Here is an 18428-nt window from a genome sequence, read left to right as displayed (position 1 = left end):
CTGTGTCCCTTTTTGTTGTTGTGTTGTCATCCTCAGTTCCTCCCCTCCTAGTGGAAGCATACAGGGCTGTGAAGAGCAAGTGTGTGTGCCTGTGTGTGCGTGCTTGTGTGTGTGCCTGTGTGTGTGCCTGTGTGTGCGTGCTTGAGTGTGTGTGACTGTGTGTGCGTGTGTTTGTGAACATGCTCTCACTCCCTAGTATGGGGCTCCTCCACTTAGCCATATAGAAGCCATACTCAAATGGTGTACCGCGGTCCGCAAATAGTGAGTTGCACCAATTTTTGCCCTCAGAACAGCCTCAATTCGTCGGGGGCACGGACTACAAGGTGTCGAAAGCATTCCACAGGGATGCTGGCCCACGTTGACTCCAATGCTTCCGACAGTTGTTTCAAGTTGGCTGGATGTCCAGTCTTGATACACACAGGTAACTGTTGAGCATGAAAAACCCAGCAGCGTTGCCTTTACTTATTTTCCACCATAATTTGCAAATAAATTCATTAAACATCCTACAATGTGATTATCTGGATTTTTCTTCCTAATTTTGTCTGTCATAGTTGAAGTGTACCTATGATGAAAGTTACAGGCCTCTCATCTTTTTAAGTGGGAGAACTTGCACAATTGGTGGCTGACTAAGTACTTTTTTGCCCCACCGTATATGTGTGTGTATATATATATATTACACACACACAAAAAGGACTATTTCTTTCTATACCATTTGTATTTCATATACCTTTGACTATTGGGTGTTCTAATAGATTGCCAGCCTTTTCTCGGGAGTTGGTAGGCTTGAAGTCATAAACAGCGCAATGCTTCAAGCATTTGAATGAATGCTTACGAGCCTGCTGCTGCCTACCACCACTCAGTCAGACTGCTCTATCAAGTCATAGACTTAATTATAATATAATAACACACAGAAATACGAGCCTTAGGTCATTAATATGGTCAAATCCGGAAACTATCATTTCGAAAACAAAACGTTTATTCTTTCAGTGAAATACGGAACCGTTCCGTATTTTATCTAACGGGTGGCATCCATCAGTCTAAATATTCTTGTTACATTGCACAACCTTCAATGTTATGTCATAATTACGTAAAATTCTGGCAAATTAGTTCGCAACGAGCCAGGCGACCCAAACTGTTGCATATACCCTGACTCTGCGTGCAATGAACACTAGAGAAGTGACACAATTTCCCTGGTTTAATATTGCCAACTAACATGAGTTTAAAATAATATACATCTGTGTATTGATTTTAAGAAAGACATTGATGTTTATGGTTAGGTACATTCGTGCAACGATTGCTTTTTTCGCAAATGCGCTTTTGTTAAATCATCCACCTTTTGGCGAAGTTGGCTGTCTTTGTTAGGAAGAAATAGTCTTCACACAGTTCGCAACGAGCCAGGGGGCCCAAACTGCTGCATATACCCTGACTCTGTTGCACAGAACGCAAGAGAACTGACACAATTTCCCTAGTTAAAAGAAATTAATGTTAGCAGGCAATATTAACTAAATATGCAGGTTTAAAAAATATATACTTGTGTATTGATTTTAAGAAAGGTGTTGATGTTTATGGTTAGGTACACATTGGTGCATGACAGTGCTTTTTTTGCGAATGCGCTTGTTAAATCACCCGTTTGGCGAAGTGGGCTGTGATTCAATGATAAATTAACAGGCACCGCATCGATTTATATGCAACGCAGGACAAGCTAGATAAACTAGTGATTATGTTAAGATTTGATTCTTTTTTATAAGATACGTTTAATGCTAGCTAGCACCTTACCCTGACTCCTTACTGCACTCGCATAACAGATAGTCAGCCTGCCACGCAGTCTCCTCGTGGAGTGCAATGTAATCGGCCATGATCGGTGTGCAATTGTGGCAATTACTGATTGTTATGAAAACTTGAAATCGGCCATTCCGATTAATCGGTTGACCTCTAGTTCCCACATATGCTGAATACTTGTTGGTCCAATTCATCCCAAACCTCAATTTGGTTGAGGTCGGGTGATTGTGGAGGCCACGTAATTTGATGCAGCATTACATCACTCTCCCAGTCGAATAGCCCTTACACAGCCTGGAGGTGTGTTTTGGGTCATTGTCCTGTTGAAAATAAATGATAGTACCACTAAGCGCTAACCAGATGGGATGGCTTATCACTGCAGAATGCTGTAGTATCCATGCTAGTTAAGTTTGCCTTGCATTCTAAATAAATCACTGACCGTGTCACCAACAAAGCTCGATCACACCTCGTCCTCCATGCTTCACGGTGGGAACTACACATGTGGAGGTCATCCATTCACCATCTGACGCCTCACAAGTTCTCAACTGGCAGCTTCATTAAATATTACCCGCAAATCACCAGTCTCAACGTCCCCAGTGAAGAGGCGACTCCGGGATGCTGGCCTTCTAGGCTGACGAGTTTAAGAAGAAAGTTATTTGTTTCTAGCCATTTTGAGCCTGTAATCGAACCCACAAATGCTGATGTTCCAGATACTCAACTAGTCTAAAGAAGGCCCGCTTTATTGCTTCTTTAATCAAACAACAGTTTTCAGCTGTGCTAACATAATTGGAAAATGATTTTCTAATGATCAGTTAGCCTTTTAAAATGATAACCTTGGATTAGCTAACACAACACAGGAGTGATGGTTGCTGATAATGGGCCTCTGTACGCCAATGTAGATATTTCATAAAAAATCTGCTGTTTCCAGCTACTGTAGTAATTTACAACATGAACCATGTCTACACTGTATATCCTATCAATTTGATGTTATTTTACAAGGACATTTCTAAGTGACCCCATACTTTTGAATGGTAGTGTATGTATCTACAACTTTAAATGTTTGTCTATGGAGATTGCATGGCTGTGTGCTCTATTTTATACACCTGTCAGCAACAAGTGTGGCTGAAACAGGCCCCCATTCTCACCGACGGCACTGAAGTGGAGCGGGTTGAGAGTTTCAAGTTCCTTGGTGTCCACATTACAAACAAACTATCATGGTCCAAACACACCAAGACAGTTGTGAAGAGAACACGACAACACCTTTTCCCCCTCAGGAGATTGAAAAGATTTGGCATGGGTCCCCAGATCCTCAAAAGGTTCTACAGCTGCACCATCGAGAGCATCCTGACCAGTTGCATCACCGCCTGGTATGGCAACTATTCGGCCTCTGACCGTAAGGCGCTACAGAGGGTAGTGACATCCTGACATCTAGGACCTATTTACTAGGCGGTGTCAGAGGAAGGCCCAAAAAATTGTCAAAGACTCCAGTCACCCAAGTCATAGACTGTTCTCTCTGCTACCGCACGGCAAGCGGTACTGGAGCGCCAAGTCTAGCACCAAAAGGCTCCTTCTACCCCCAAGCCAAAAGACTGCTGAACAATTAATCAAATGGCCACCTACCCCCGCCCCCTTGTTTTTACACTGCTGCTACTCGCTGTTTAATATCTATGCATATTCACTTTACAAATTACCTCGACTAACCTGTGGTCTTTTTGGACCCGCGAAGGCCTCTAATGTGAGGACAGATTAGCACAAATCCAGTTTCTGCTGTCATTGTTTTAGGGAAAAGTGCCCTTCGCCCAGAACTATGTTGGTTATATGAGTTGGACTCCAATCTGAGTTAGGCCCATCTCTAAAAGCACTAGGCTATTTCCCAAACCTCTTATCCTCTTTAGTGTTTTAGTAATGTCTCCCCCTACATTTTTTGTTGTTGTTTTGTTTGTTTGAAAGATGAATGTTTGCGCAGTGGCCTTCAGGTACTGTCTTCCTGGCGGTTAGTGTTCTTATGGTTAAGATGACTTAATCAGGCTCTCTTTTACTCGGCTCCAAGGCCAGCGTTTTCCTAACTTCGTTCTGTGGTTGGAGGGTTAACTTTCCATTAAATAAAGGTTACAAAAACAAAAAAGATACTTTCCGGGTAGTAACTAAGTCCATTCCCTGTTGGTGAGTAGAGTGCTGAGAGCTGATCACTAATGGCGTCTGACACAAAGCGATGTGACTTCCTCCCCATCACGCTGCCCCAGGCTACTAGTGGACACACACACAGCACGACAGCAGCATTTGCACTCCACCCTCGTGTCACTCCTCCTCTCCCACCTCCACCCCAGCTTAAAATGACCCTTCTCTAACCTCTGGGACCCATGGCTAGAACAGGAGTAGAGCGAGAGAGAGAGAGAGAGAGAGCGGTCTCTAAAAGGACCCCTTGGGTTTTTAAGCTGTGTCCCTGCCCTGAAAGGGTTTAATGGAGTTGAATCAAGGACAATGAGCTGGCCAGGACACATGGTGTTTTCAGTGGAGCTGTAGTACAGCAGTGGGATCTACCCGGGCCAGTCCAATGGCTGTCAATCTTAAAGAGAGAAGGTTTTTCATATTCCCCTATTGCATAAAACACACAGTACAAGGAATATAGACTCGCAGTGCTTTTCAAAGGAGTGCACAGAATCGTCTTAAAAAGGGAAGATACACACCTCTAAGGATGTAGCCTACAGTCAGTTCCGCTTCATGTGCATTTTACAATGATCATCACAAAGTACCGAATCAGACTTACGCTGTTGTTTCTGTACCGCCATAGGCTCCGTTTCATTGGAAATGTGAAAGTATGTAGCCTCCAGTCAATTCTACTACACTTTTACACAGACAACGGGTGAGATGGGTGTATTTTCCTACTGTATAACACCACTGGACCGTGCATTGAAAATGTATAACGCTGTAGTGTTGTCACGATACCAACATTTTACAAATGATATGTACCAGGCCAAGTATCATGATACCGAGTAGTATCGCGATTTAACGGTGAACATCCAAAAAGAAACAATGGCTCAGCATCCTGTTCGCCCCTTCGCCCAGACACTTGTTCCTATTTTCTAAACGTTCTCTAAAAACCTGTCACTGAAATTCACACTTCTACTCAATACAGCACGTTGAATTTAACTTCACACTGCAAAGAATGGCTGATTTGCTCATATTTGTAAAAAGTTGTTTATCAAACTAATAATTAGCAGTCTGGGATTAGTTTTAAACGGGCCAGGACTTGGTTTGTGAAATAATATAAACATGCGTGTGAATCCCGATAGAGGGGGGAAAAGGCATCTCCGGTAATATGGGTGATATTTCTTTTAACCTTTAAGGGAAGAGACCAGCTGTTTTCTGTGCTGTAAAGCTGTAAGCGTTTCCCTCTCTAGCACTTAGAGGCTGCATGACAGTGAACTTGCAAAGTCTACACAAACTGGTCAGTGCTCTTGGTTACAACAGGCGATGAAATTATAGCATCTATCAACATTGCTCGCGTTGCGTGCAGCTCCAATGTAACGCATGTACAAATATAACAACAGAAGACTCGTCTGGGTCTGCAGCCCGCTCGCCATTACTGCTAAATGATCTATTTTTTAAACTGATGGAGGAAAAGATGCGCATGAAGAGCAGACGGAGAGAAGCCGGTGAGTGAAGGCTAGTAAGGGATGCATAGAGAAGCAGGTGAGTGAGGGCTAGTAGGGGATGCATAGAGAAGCAGGTGAGTGAGGGCTAGTAGGGAATGCATAGAGAAGCAGGGGAGTGAGGGCTAGTAGGGGATGCATAGAGAAGCAGGTGAGTGAGGGCTAGTAGGGAATGCATAGAGAAGCAGGGGAGTGAGGGCTAGTAGGGAATGCATAGAGAAGCAGGTGAGTGAGGGCTAGTAGGGAATGCATAGAGAAGCAGGGGAGTGAGGGCTAGTAGGGAATGCATAGAGAAGCAGGGGAGTGAGGGCTAGTAGGGAATGCATAGAGAAGCAGGGGAGTGAGGGCTAGTAGGGAATGCATAGGGGAGTGAGGGCTAGTAGGGAATGCATAGAGAAGCAGGGGAGTGAGGGCTAGTAGGGAATGCATAGAGAAGCAGGGGAGTGAGGGCTAGTAGGGGATGCATAGAGATGCAGGGTAGTGAGGGCTAGTAGGGGATGCATAGAGAAGCAGGGGAGTGAGGGCTAGTAGGGGATGCATAGAGATGCAGGGTAGTGAGGGCTAGTAGGGAATGCATAGAGAAGCAGGGGAGTGAGGGCTAGTAGGGGATGCATAGAGAAGCAGGGGAGTGAGGGCTAGTAGGGAATGCATAGAGAAGCAGGGGAGTGAGGGCTAGTAGGGGATGCATAGAGAAGCAGGGGAGTGAGGGCTAGTAGGGAATGCATAGAGAAGCAGGGGAGTGAGGGCTAGTAGGGAATGCATAGAGAAGCAGGGGAGTGAGGGCTAGTAGGGGATGCATAGAGAAGCAGGGGAGTGAGGGCTAGTAGGGGATGCATAGAGAAGCAGGGGAGTGAGGGCTAGTAGGGGATGCGGAGAGAAGCAGGGGAGTGAGGGCTAGTAGGGGATGCGGAGAGAAGCAGGGGAGTGAGGGCTAGTAGGGGATGCATAGAGAAGCAGGGGAGTGAGGGCTAGTAGGGGATGCATAGAGAAGCAGGGGAGTGAGGGCTAGTAGGGGATGCATAGAGAAGCAGGGGAGTGAGGGCTAGTAGGGAATGCATAGAGAAGCAGGGGAGTGAGGGCTAGTAGGGGATGCGGAGAGAAGCAGGGGAGTGAGGGCTAGTAGGGGATGCATAGAGAAGCAGGGGAGTGAGGGCTAGTAGGGGATGCATAGAGATGCAGGGTAGTGGGGGCTAGTAGGGAATGCATAGAGAAGCAGGGGAGTGAGGGCTAGTAGGGGATGCATAGAGAAGCAGGGGAGTGAGGGCTAGTAGGGGATGCATAGAGAAGCAGGGGAGTGAGGGCTAGTAGGGAATGCATAGAGAAGCAGGGGAGTGAGGGCTAGTAGGGAATGCATAGAGAAGCAGGGGAGTGAGGGCTAGTAGGGGATGCATAGAGAAGCAGGGGAGTGAGGGCTAGTAGGGGATGTATAGAGAAGCAGGGGAGTGAGGGCTAGTAGGGGATGCATAGAGAAGCAGGGGAGTGAGGGCTAGTAGGGGATGCGGAGAGAAGCAGGGGAGTGAGGGCTAGTAGGGGATGCATAGAGAAGCAGGGGAGTGAGGTCTAGTAGGGAATGCATAGAGAAGCAGGGGAGTGAGGGCTAGTAGGGAATGCATAGAGAAGCAGGGGAGTGAGGGCTAGTAGGGGATGCATAGAGAAGCAGGGGAGTGAGGGCTAGTAGGGAATGCATAGAGAAGCAGGGGAGTGAGGGCTAGTAGGGATGCATAGAGAAGCAGGGGAGTGAGGGCTAGTAGGGGATGCATAGAGAAGCAGGGGAGTGAGGGCTAGTAGGGGATGCATAGAGAAGCAGGGGAGTGAGGGCTAGTAGGGGATGCATAGAGAAGCAGGGGAGTGAGGGCTAGTAGGGGATGCGGAGAGAAGCAGGGGAGTGAGGGCTAGTAGGGGATGCGGAGAGAAGCAGGGGAGTGAGGGCTAGTAGGGGATGCATAGAGAAGCAGTGGAGTGAGGGCTAGTAGGGGATGCATAGAGAAGCAGGGGAGTGAGGGCTAGTAGGGGATGCATAGAGAAGCAGGGGAGTGAGGGCTAGTAGAGGATGCATAGAGAAGCAGGTGAGCGAGTGGGGGCTAGTAGGGGATGCGGAGAAAAGCAGGTAAGTGAGGGCTAGTAGGGAATGCATAGAGAAGCAGGTGAGTGAGGGCTAGTAGAGGATGCATAGAGAAGCAGGTGAGCGAGTGGGGGCTAGTAGGGGATGCGGAGAGAAGCAGGTGAGTGAGGGCTAGTAGGTGATGCGGAGAGAAGCAGGTGAGTGAGTGAGGGCTAGTAGGTGATGCGGAGAGAAGCAGGTGAGTGAGTGAGGGCTAGTAGGGATGCAGAGAGAAGCAGGTGAGTGAGTGAGGGCTAGTAGGGATGCAGAGAGAAGCAGGTGAGTGAGTGAGGGCTAGTAGGGGATGCATAGAGAAGCAGGAGAGTGAGGGCTAGTAGGGGATGCATAGAGAAGCAGGTGAGTGAGTGGGGCTAGTAGGGGATGTGGAGAGAAGCAGGTGAGTGAGTGGGGCTAGTAGGGGATGCATAGAGAAGCGAGTGAGTGAGGGCTAGTAGGGGATGCATAGAGAAGCAGGTGAGTTAGTGAGGGCTAGTAGGGGATGAATAGAGAAGCAGGTGAGTGAGGGCTAGTAGGCGAAGCGGAGAGAAGCAGGTGAGTGAGTGAGGGCTAGTAGGGGATACAGAGAGAAGCAGGTGAGTAAGTGAGGGCTAGTAGGGAATGCGGAGAGAAGCAGGGGAGTGCGGGCTAGTAGGGAATGCATAGAGCAGCAGATGAGTGAGTGAGTTAGGGCTAGTAGGGGATGCATAGAGAAGCAGGTGAGTGAGTGAGGGCTGGTAGGGATGCGGAGAGAAGCAGGTGAGTGATTGAGGGCTATTTGTGGATGCAGAGAGATGCAGGTGAGTGAGTGAGGGCTAGGAGGGGATGCATAGAGAAGCAGGTGGGTGAGGGCTAGTAGGGGTTGCATAGAGAAGCAGGTGAATAAGGGCTAGTTGGGGATGCATAGCGAAGCAGGTGGGTGAGGGCTAGTAGGGGTTGCGTAAAGAAGCAGGTGAATAAGGGCTAGTACGGGATGTGGAGAGAAGCAGGTTTGTTGAGGGCTTGTAGTGGATGCGGCTGGCTGATTACAGCTGCCACACCTGATATGTGCATGAAAGTCAAGTAGATATTATTGGACCTGCACATACAAGAGGCTGGTGGCTTTTGCTTAAATTCAACAAAATGTTTCAACAAGACTGACTTTACCTTTTATAACAGGAGCCAGCAGTTTCTTTAGATCGGTAAGGGCTGAAAAATATGGTAGTATCATATAAAACGGTACTGAAGGTACAGTGTTCTAAAATGTTGGTATCATAAGTATTGTGACGTTTTGGTGCTGTTATAATACCGTGGTACCAGTATACTGTGCAACACTATAAATGCTGTATTATTAATAGTCATAGATGTTCTCGGGGCCAGCGAGCGCCGGAGTCGGTCAGGTCAGTGGTTCTCAAACCTCTCCTCGGGGACTCCCAGACATTTCACAATTGTGTTGTTGCTTTGAACTAGTTCACCTGATTCAACTAGCCAAAGGCTTGATGATTAGTTGACACGTTTAAACATCAGGTGTGCCAGCTCTGGAATAGATCAAATGCATGGAACGACTGGGAGTCCCCGGGGAGAGGTTCGAGAACCACTGGGTCAGCTGATGATATGCTAGCCAATGGGGCAGCCGGGGCAGTTTGGCGTGGTGATAGTGGCATTTGCTCTTAGCACTTTGTCCATTTCTCTCCCTGTTGCAGTGTTCACACATGAGCGCTTTGAGTGACAGTGGCATTTATGGGCCCCGCTCGAACGGCACCCCATGTCGAGTGTCCCCAGGGGCCCCACAGTCCCTCCATCAGCCTGGGCACAGTCTAGAGGTGGCCAACAGTGCTAGTCCCCTAGGACGGGCCGTATGAACACATCTACATGATTCTAGTTAGGACATGCTATCCTCGTTTGAACACATACTAGTTATTCTAGTTAGGTTTGGGTGGTATCCAGGTTTTCAGACGTTATACCCTTTCTGTACCATACCGGGGTATACTGTATTACCGGAAGTGTACACAAGGGCTGCTTTTTAAAACAATTTAGGCAACAGGGATCTTGATCCAGGAGGATAAACCTGGATCAGAAGTTCTTCTTCATATCAGAAGGCCCAAAGCCCCAATCTTAAATGCTAACACAGAACCGCCAGTGCCCATTTGGAAATCATTTTTTGCTTTGATCCTGACTTGTACTCTATTTGACACTCCGCTCCTGTCCTCTCCATTAACATTGACCAGAGAGAGGATGATGGGAGGTGCTAGATCAGAAGGTCCCGGCTTTTTTCCATTCCGATAAGTGTCAGTCAGGTGGATGGTTCTGAGAGGATTGTATATGTTTGTGAGAGGATTCACTCCGTATTCTCCCGTAGTAGTACCAGCGGCAGCTTCATCTGTCTGACTGGCTGGCTGGCTGGCTGGCTGGCTGGCTGTCTGGCTGGCTCCTCTCATCACAGGGGCATTGTGCATGGATTTACTGCCCTCAATTCCCCGAAGAGGGAGATTTTGATTCCACTGCACTGGCTAATCTCTCTCCACTCCCCCCTCTCTTTCCATCTTCTCCCCTCACCCCCTCACTTATCCAAAACTTCCCTTTTAACTTCTGCTCCCCATCTCCCACTTGTCCTCCTCTTCTCTCTCTTTCTATCTTTCTTTCATACAGCCACTCTCAGTCCCCGGGCTCCATGGCGGCGGCAGTGCAAGGCAGCGAGTGGTCGTGCGGCCGCTGCACCTTCCTGAACTCGGGGGTGGCGCCACGCTGCTCCATCTGCGAGGCGCCGCGCCAGAAACCCGACCTCAACCAGATCCTGAGGCTGAGCAGCACCGAGGAGCAGCAACGCTGGGCCTGCCCCCGCTGCACCCTCAACAACCCCCAGGGCTCCGGCGCCTGCACCGTCTGTGGCTTCGGACCCTCGTTGGGCACCCCCACGCCGACCACAACCATGGCCGCCACCACCAACGGTTTCCTGCCCCCGCCGCCGCAGCCTCCGGCGCCAGTTATGACTCCCATGGTTCTCCTGGAGCCCCACGGGCAGCAGCCGGCCAAGGAGGAGGCGCTGAGGAGGTCGGAGAGCAACGGGGAGGTGGGGGGCCTGAGCGGCCTGGGTGGACCCGAGGGGCAGCAGCACCACCACTCAGGCTGGGCGTGCCCGCGATGCACGCTTCATAATACTCCTGTTGCATTGTCGTGTTCGGCCTGCGGGGGACCAAGGAAACTGTCGCTGCCCAAGATCCCACCCGAGGCGCTGGTGGTGCCCGAGGTTCGCACGCCCGTGGTAGGGTTTCCCGTCCACGTAGCAGGGGCCTCCGCCCCTCCACTCCTCATAGACTTGACAGACGACTCACCCCCCGCAGCCGCCCCCTGCGAACCGCAGGAGCCCCTCGACACCAACTTGCCTCCTACGCCACTCTCCTCCCCTTTCACGCCCTTCTCTTCTCTCCAGAACAACCCAGTGCCCCGCAGCAGGAGAGAGGTGCCCCCGCCAGGGCGGCCACCCAACCCTAACCTCAACGCCCCCAGCCCCACTTCGCCCTCCACGGCCTACGCGCCCCCACCGCCCTGCCCTCCCCTCCGCCCTGCCAAGCCTAAGCAAGCCCAGCCTCAGGAGCCTTCCTTCCCCAGCAAGCGCCTCAGCATCCTGGAGGAGGAGGACAGCCCCCACCCCCATCACACCTCCCACGCCCCCGTTACATCACCCCCCACTTGGAAGTGCCCAGGATGCTCCTTGCCCAACCTTAGCGGCTCGTCCAAGTGCGAGGCATGTCGCTCGTCGCGGGCCGGTGCCGACCTCATCGACCTGGTGGGCTGCGAGACGGTGCGCTTCACTCCGGCCAGCCCCTCCAGTCCGGACTTCAGCACCTGGGCCTGCTCCAAATGTACCCTCCGCAACCCCACCGGGGTGGCCAAGTGCACGGCCTGCGGTTCCTCCAAGCTGCATGGCTTCCAGGAGCCTAGCTCTCGCTGCTGCCCGCACTGCGGTCTCCCCGGCCCCTGCTCCTGCTCCTCAGCCTCCTCCTCATCGTCTTCTGGACACAAGGCCCGGAAACAAGCCCGGGTCTACCCCTCGCCCTCGGCCACCAACACCTCCTCCTCTTCCTCGTCCTCCTCGTCCTCCTCTTCCTCGTGCACGCTACTGCAGGAGAAGCAGTGGGGCTGTCCGGCGTGCACGCTGCTCAACGACGTCAAGTCTAAGAACTGCGCGGCATGCCACACAGCCCAACAGTACCTGACGCTGCGCAAGGTGGCCAAGCCACTGAAGAGGAGGGAGAGCATGCACGTGGAGGCACGGCGGCGCAACGACGAAGGCGAAGCCAAGGAACTCTGGGAGAACATCACCACCTTCTGTCGAGAGGTAAGTCACTCTGGGAACCCGGGGGGGGGGGGGGGGGGGGGGGGGAATGGGTTGTGTTTATGCTTTTCAAAAGCTAATAGTGTCTTTTTTAAAGAGCACGTGTCAAGAGAACTGACATCATACCCGAGCAACTTACATCAGCTTCCAAAGAGTTTGAAACTGACACGTCAGCATCACTTTCAGGAGAGATGAACAGTCAACGAGTTTCCCAAAGAGCATATTTCATGGTGCCATGAATAATAAATGCAGTCGGGACGTTTTATATGCGTCACACTGCAACTGTGAACTGCCAAGCGGCGCAATACAGCTTTCTAATTCCCCGGCTACTTTACCATGGTCCCAGTGATTAGCAGGCAACACCGATCTGTCTCGTCTTTTAAACGCTGCCAAGAGACCCTAATAGGCTTTTGTTGTCGTAGTTTCTGTCTGCTCATTAGTTGATTTTTAATGGGGCATGGGGTGAACGTTTGTCCCTTGGTTACACCGGCAGTCCCGAACACCTCTGTTTATCCCAAATAGTCATTCTGAAACCAGGACAAATCTCCCGAGTCAGATGACGTTTTTTTTTTTTTTTTTTCATATCTCATAATGGTTTCTAATTAGTGGTTGTTTGTCTTAAAAATGCTCCGACGTGAAAGGGTTTTGTTTGTCCGTGAGTAAGTTGCTCGCAAGCCCAGAGTCTGTGTGTATCATATTTATCATTGCGATATGTGTGGCGCAAGAGGGTTATAAAAGCCCATAAGGATCTCTCGATCACGTCCAGGCAGGTGTCTTAAGTGAGCTATACACATTTAGGATCAGCTTCCCCTCCCACAATCCTAACCTTAACCATTAGTGGGGAAAATGCTAAACTGACTGGAGATCAGTGTCTAGGGGCAACTTCACGCTAATACACCATGCCGCCCCGGGAACACTTTCTGATCTGCGTAAAGAATTTGTCTCTCTGGCTTTTCTTTCTCTCACACAGACACTGCCAGTCTGTTTTCAGTCTTCAGTTCACACAAGGAGCTGTGAATCATAATACATGTTTTATTTAAGAGGTGATAAATTGAAACAGTGAAATGTGTTTTTTTTGCAATGGCGTCAGTCAATGCATACAAATCAACCTCAGTCAGTACAATTACATTTATATTGACATTTTTCAAAGTAAACTTAGAAATAACCATTTGAATAAACTATTGCAAGATTACAAGAGGTTAGAAAGTTCTCAAATGACTAAGAAAAGCTTAGATTCTCTAACCATACTGACGCTGACCCCCATCAAGAAACAATGAATTTTCATTAACCAGCATAAATGTCAGTCTGGAAGAATTAATCAAGGTTTTTTCTTAATGGAGAAACCCTAATTACCCTTTGTAATTACAAACTAATCTCCAGATTAAAACACCTAATGTAGAGTGACGTCCCTTTGCCCCACCCCTCGTGCTCATCTTTAAATACTAAAAGACCCAACGGGTCATGTTGGTTCAGTACTCTAGCGCAACGCGTTTTGATTGGTCTGGTTTTGGTTGGTCTCGTAGCCAGCTTGATGTAACCCGTGGCAACCGCCTGTTTGGGTGAACAGTGTGTTCCCAAAAACCTGAAGTAGCCAGCGTAATGAAAAAAATATGTACCTGCTAGGGGGGGTGCGGGGGCATGCCCCCCAGCAAAATGTTTGGCCCGAAAAAATGTATTAGTCAATTAAGTAGCCAGCCACATAAGGGTTGGTAGTCCGCTATTTGTTTGGCAGTGTATAAAACACACTGGGTGAGGGGACATAGGACTAACCCCAGGGAGAGGTAGAGAAGGAAGATGCCTCACTTTTGGACTTTTTCAAGTTTGCTTTATCTCGACACCACCGAATTTCATCATGTTTGCCTACGCTCTTTGTCATAAGCAAGAAAATGGGGGGTAAATTTAAACTGATACAGCAACGTTGTCACTCACACGTATGCATTTCATTCCATGTGGATGGTATCGTGTCATTTTTATAATGGTACAACGTTGGCTCTACCATGCATTATTTATGTCAAATGCTGCTCTGCGAGTTGCGGGTTCACCTTTGGGAGCGTGGGTGGGAAGCCGGCTTGTACAGGAAGGATGTTGGAGAGCCTCTCGTCTCCTCCTCTTGAACACCTAGACTAAATGTATCCCTTCATCTCTACTCTTTCATCCCTCACTCCCAATATCCCATCCCACCGTCGTCCTCCTCTCTTCCCATTCCCCCCTTCTTTATTCCCCCTTCTCCTCTATTCCCTTCTGTCCCCGGTGCTACCGTTCTCCCCTTCTCTCTTCCCCCTCTCCTCACTTCTATCCCCCTGTGCACCATACCCCCCCCCCTTTTTTTCCCTTTGCGGCTGTGGTGCTATCCATGTGCACGCTAAGGTGAACACGGGGCATTTTATTTTTAGAAACGGGGGAGTAGAGTAGCAGCAATTATCCGCTTCCCTAAAGCAAATGTAATCAGCGGGAGCATCGAGCGGCACAGCTTAGTTTAGGGAGGGTGGAGTCGGCTAAGCACACTCTCCCCCCGTGCAGTGAATCTATCTCCCCCAGGGTGCCTCATGACTGCCTCAGCCTCACACGAGATGCTAAAATACCTTCAAATGATGTATTTTATGAAGCCCTTTTTTTTACATCAGCTGTTGTCATAAAGTGCTGTACAGAAACCCAACCTAAAACCCCAAACAGTAAGCAATGCAGATGCAGAAGCACAGCGGCTAGGAAAAACTCGAAAGGCAAGAAGCCAGGAGGAAACCTAGAGGGGAACCAGGCTCCGAGGGATGGCCAGTCCTCTTTTGGCTGTGCCAGGTGGAGATTAGAAGGGTGCGTTCAGAGGTAACCAGCAGGGTCAAATAATAACCACAGTGGTTATAGAAGGTGTAGGCTCGCGCTCCCGTACCTTCAAAATCATGTCGCTGGAGAAGTTTGTCTTGCAAAAACGGTTTGAATGGTCCACTGGGATTTTGATTTGTTTGTTACATTTCAACCCTCTCCCCACATGCCTGTAGAAGGTAGACTCTTCTACAGGCACGTGCATCACTGTTTTCCGTCCGGGTAGGACATATTTTGAGAGTTGTCGTGTATGTAGTCCAAGGGCTGGCTGATGGCGATATTGAGTCATTTCATTTTACCGTCCAAAGGGAATCCATGCAGCCAGCTATACATTCGTATCCCCCCGTGGGCCGGTTTGTACATAAAACGTTCTTCATTTAGGCTGCTAAAGGTGTAATTTTCCTCCTTAAAGACATGCTCCGGAACTTTGGTGACTGCTAATTATTATTTAAACCTCCCGGTTTGGGCTGGATGTGTTAATGTGTAGTTCATAAGTTTACAATCTATGAGCAGAATTACAGTCTTACCTCAGTTAGCCACGAAATCCCTAGTTTTTAAAGCAACCGTTTATCTGGAAGCTGTGCGGACCCATTTTCTGCACATTATCCCCCACGTGATCCAGCCCCCTAGCAATTTGAGTTCAACCAATGAGCTTCAGCCACTCGAGTGACAGCTAGCAAAGAGGGCACGTCCGAGAGCGAGGTGAGGTGCACAAATGTGACGTAGTACGCAATTTTCGGAGACCACTTTTGGATCGTGAGCGCTGCTTTCAGAACTACTGGCTACAAATGTATTCAAATGGAGCGCAGAATGTCTTTAACTCTATTTAATGGTGAGAAGGTTGGAAGAAAACATGGGAGAATATGTATACATTCTTTATGTAGCACCATTTTCCACCACCATGCTAGAGTAGCTAATGCTAGTCCCGGATGTTGCGTCTCGCATTGAGCCAATCAGGTTGCAGCAGTCTTTTTTATTTTGATTGACCAGGGGTAAAAGAACAGACTGCTGCAACCTGATTGGCTAAACATGATACGCAACATCCATTTCCCTCTTGCCGCAGCTTTAGCTCATCTCGAAATAACAGAGAAATGCTGAGAACTACTGCAAACGTTCTAAAATGTTTTAGTTTTTTTTAGTCAGCATTGCTTGTTTTATTGACTTGGGCTCCTACGGCACTAATCTGGTGAGCACCTTTGGAGCTCCGCCCAAGCAAGGCATTTGATTAGTTTGACATGTTGTGAGGCGTCACAGCTTTCCACTGGGTTCCGACCCTTCTTTAGCGGATTGATGCCATGTAACTTCCCGGTTAGCGACGAGAGCGCGAGAGAGACAAGGTAACACGTGAAACAGGTCAGGGTTCCGTAGCCGCAGGCAGAACTGGATCAGCAGCACGACCAGGTGGACTGGGGGCAGGGACCACCAGGAGTCGTCAGACCACTCCGAAGAGTGCTTAGATGACCACAACATTGTAGAGGCATATCTCCTAGCCACAGTGGTGTAAAAAAGAATTGGTCCAATTTACACACTTATTTGTAAATGATGTCTGAGTGTTGGACTGTGCCCCTGGCTATCTGTAGATACATTATTTTTTAACTAGAATATTGTGCCGTCTGGTTTGCTTGATATAAGGAATTTGAAATCGTTTATACTTCTACTTTTTACTTTTGATACTGAAGTATATTTTAGCAATTACTTAAGTATATTTAAAACCAAATATTTTTAGACTTTTACTCAAGTAGGGTTTTTCTGGGTTACTTTCACTTTTACTTGAGTCATTTTCTATGAAGGTATTTTTACGTTTACTCAAGTATGACCATTGCGTACATTTTCCACCACTGCCTAGCCATTATTTCATTAATGAGTTGTCACCGACAAGTAGATCAAGAACGGAAGCTATATGAGAGTGGAGCAAAGATGGTATTTAGACAGTATACGGACAAAGACATCCATCCAGATAGACATTGTCCCTCCATAATCTATTATTTGAGGTTTTAAGTAATAGACAAAAACGTGTCAGTACACTGTTAAGAAATAGTCCCAACCCACTGGGCAAACCACGTTTTTTCAATGTGGGGAATTGGGTAATGTTAGTTAAGATACGTTGATCAATGAGATTCCAGCCTATTTTCACCCACTCAAAAAGACAGCCAAAAGTTTGTTGAATTCCCAAATGTGTTATCACTGCGCTTTCAAACATTTTCATAGCATAACACAGTTCAAAGGGGAATACAATGTCAGACATTTTTGTTTGTTTATACAATAACTTAATGCGCTATTACTGTGCTTCGTCTAATAGCACAACCAAATGACCTGGATTGCAGTTGAGATTACATTTAAAGTACGTGGTGCAAGTGATCAACGCCGTTTGAGATTCTGCGCCGGTTATTATAGCAATTATGAAGGTTTCCACAGACCTGCGACCCTGAACAAGCACGCTTCCTATGATTAAATAGGGCATTTATTGTTACAGTAACCTCAAAATGTGACCATGGATGTGTTGCTCATTTTAAGGATGAATGAATACTGCTACACTAGCTTTCACAGGCTATTTGACTGTTTTACAAAAGTAATATTGAATTGAGTTTGGTTGACAACGAAACCAAATATCAACATTTTGAAGGAGATGTATCTTCTGCTTGGTTAGCTCCATCTGTGCCACACCGTCTGGCTTTAATACCAGTTTGTCTACAAATTAGTCATTGGAATGTTGGATTCACGTCTCCATTTCAACAACAAAAAAAGTCGAAGTTAAAGAATGGGACTTAATCACGTCAAACTTTAAATGCACTTTAAATACAGTTTGATTTGATTAAATCCTATTCCTTAGCTTCGATTTTTAACCTGAACTGGAGATGTGAATTCAACATATGTGTTATTAACTTGTAGATACCATTTGAAGTCAACCAGAGCTTGAAACCCTAGGCCTATATGTACGGTCTATTTGTATGTTGTTGTTGAATCCTGGGTTTGAATTTAAACAATAGTCGTTGTTGACTTCCCAAGCACTATATATGCCGAAACAGCATAATTGCCGTTTACATGAGTGATAAAGTATGGTTACATTACGTTTTCTCTGTTGAACCTACACTTTGGAATGACTTCAATAGCAGCAGTGATTCTAATAGTGGGGATTTCTCTACGATCATTCTCACCATAGCACATATAGTCAGTGACACATATCAAAGCTTAGGAGGGATGGGCTTGGTTAAAACCCTGGATGGGAGACCGAAAGGATAGCTGTAAGCGAGATCAACTACCCAGTATGAGGTGCTGCCCAGCCTATAGTTCTCCCTCCCCCCCCCTAATAGTGGATATTACGTTGAAGATCTGACGTTGTTTCCCGGGTAGAAATTCCAACGTATTTTCTATATTTTGTCTATGTTGAAAATGTATTACCATGATGACATTATCATGTCCCCCCCCCCCCCATGTAGATTCCACGTCACAATATGTTGAATATGTGCCTGTCCACTGTAGCATTACAGACCGGTTAACAACGCTGAGGCGTGCTGGCATGTTTTTCTTTCTCTTTCTGTGAAGCCCTGTCTGGTGGAAACATTGTAATTAACTCTCTTTTAGGAGCATGCAGAGCACACTACTCATATTGATTATGTTCCATTCTACTTTTCATTAAATCGCCACGGCTAAATGACAGCACGATTCAAACAGTAGGCAGACAGGTGGATTTGAACTGAACGCTTGGGAGCCTTGGAGCGCCAGGCGAATCACCACTTTCTCCTCGGACATATTTCAACCGCCACACGTT

General features: G+C 47.8%; 1 protein-coding gene across 2 annotated transcripts in view; it reads left to right on the top strand.

Annotated features, from left to right (window-relative positions):
* Positions 1-18428, top strand: part of capn15 (calpain 15) — a 75236-nt gene that overhangs the window by 32940 nt on the left and 23868 nt on the right. For both annotated transcript variants that reach the window (XM_029629460.2, XM_029629459.2), the window contains exon 2: positions 10156-11845. In XM_029629460.2, the coding sequence (XP_029485320.2) occupies positions 10178-11845 (1668 nt within the window). In that variant the 5' untranslated portion in view covers positions 10156-10177. The remainder of the gene's footprint in view (positions 1-10155; positions 11846-18428) is intronic.

The sequence above is a fragment of the Oncorhynchus nerka genome, linkage group LG23, assembly GCF_034236695.1.
Source record: "Oncorhynchus nerka isolate Pitt River linkage group LG23, Oner_Uvic_2.0, whole genome shotgun sequence".
In the NCBI taxonomy this organism is placed as follows: Eukaryota; Metazoa; Chordata; class Actinopteri; order Salmoniformes; family Salmonidae; genus Oncorhynchus; species Oncorhynchus nerka.
This window is presented reverse-complemented; position numbering and strand designations above follow the sequence as displayed.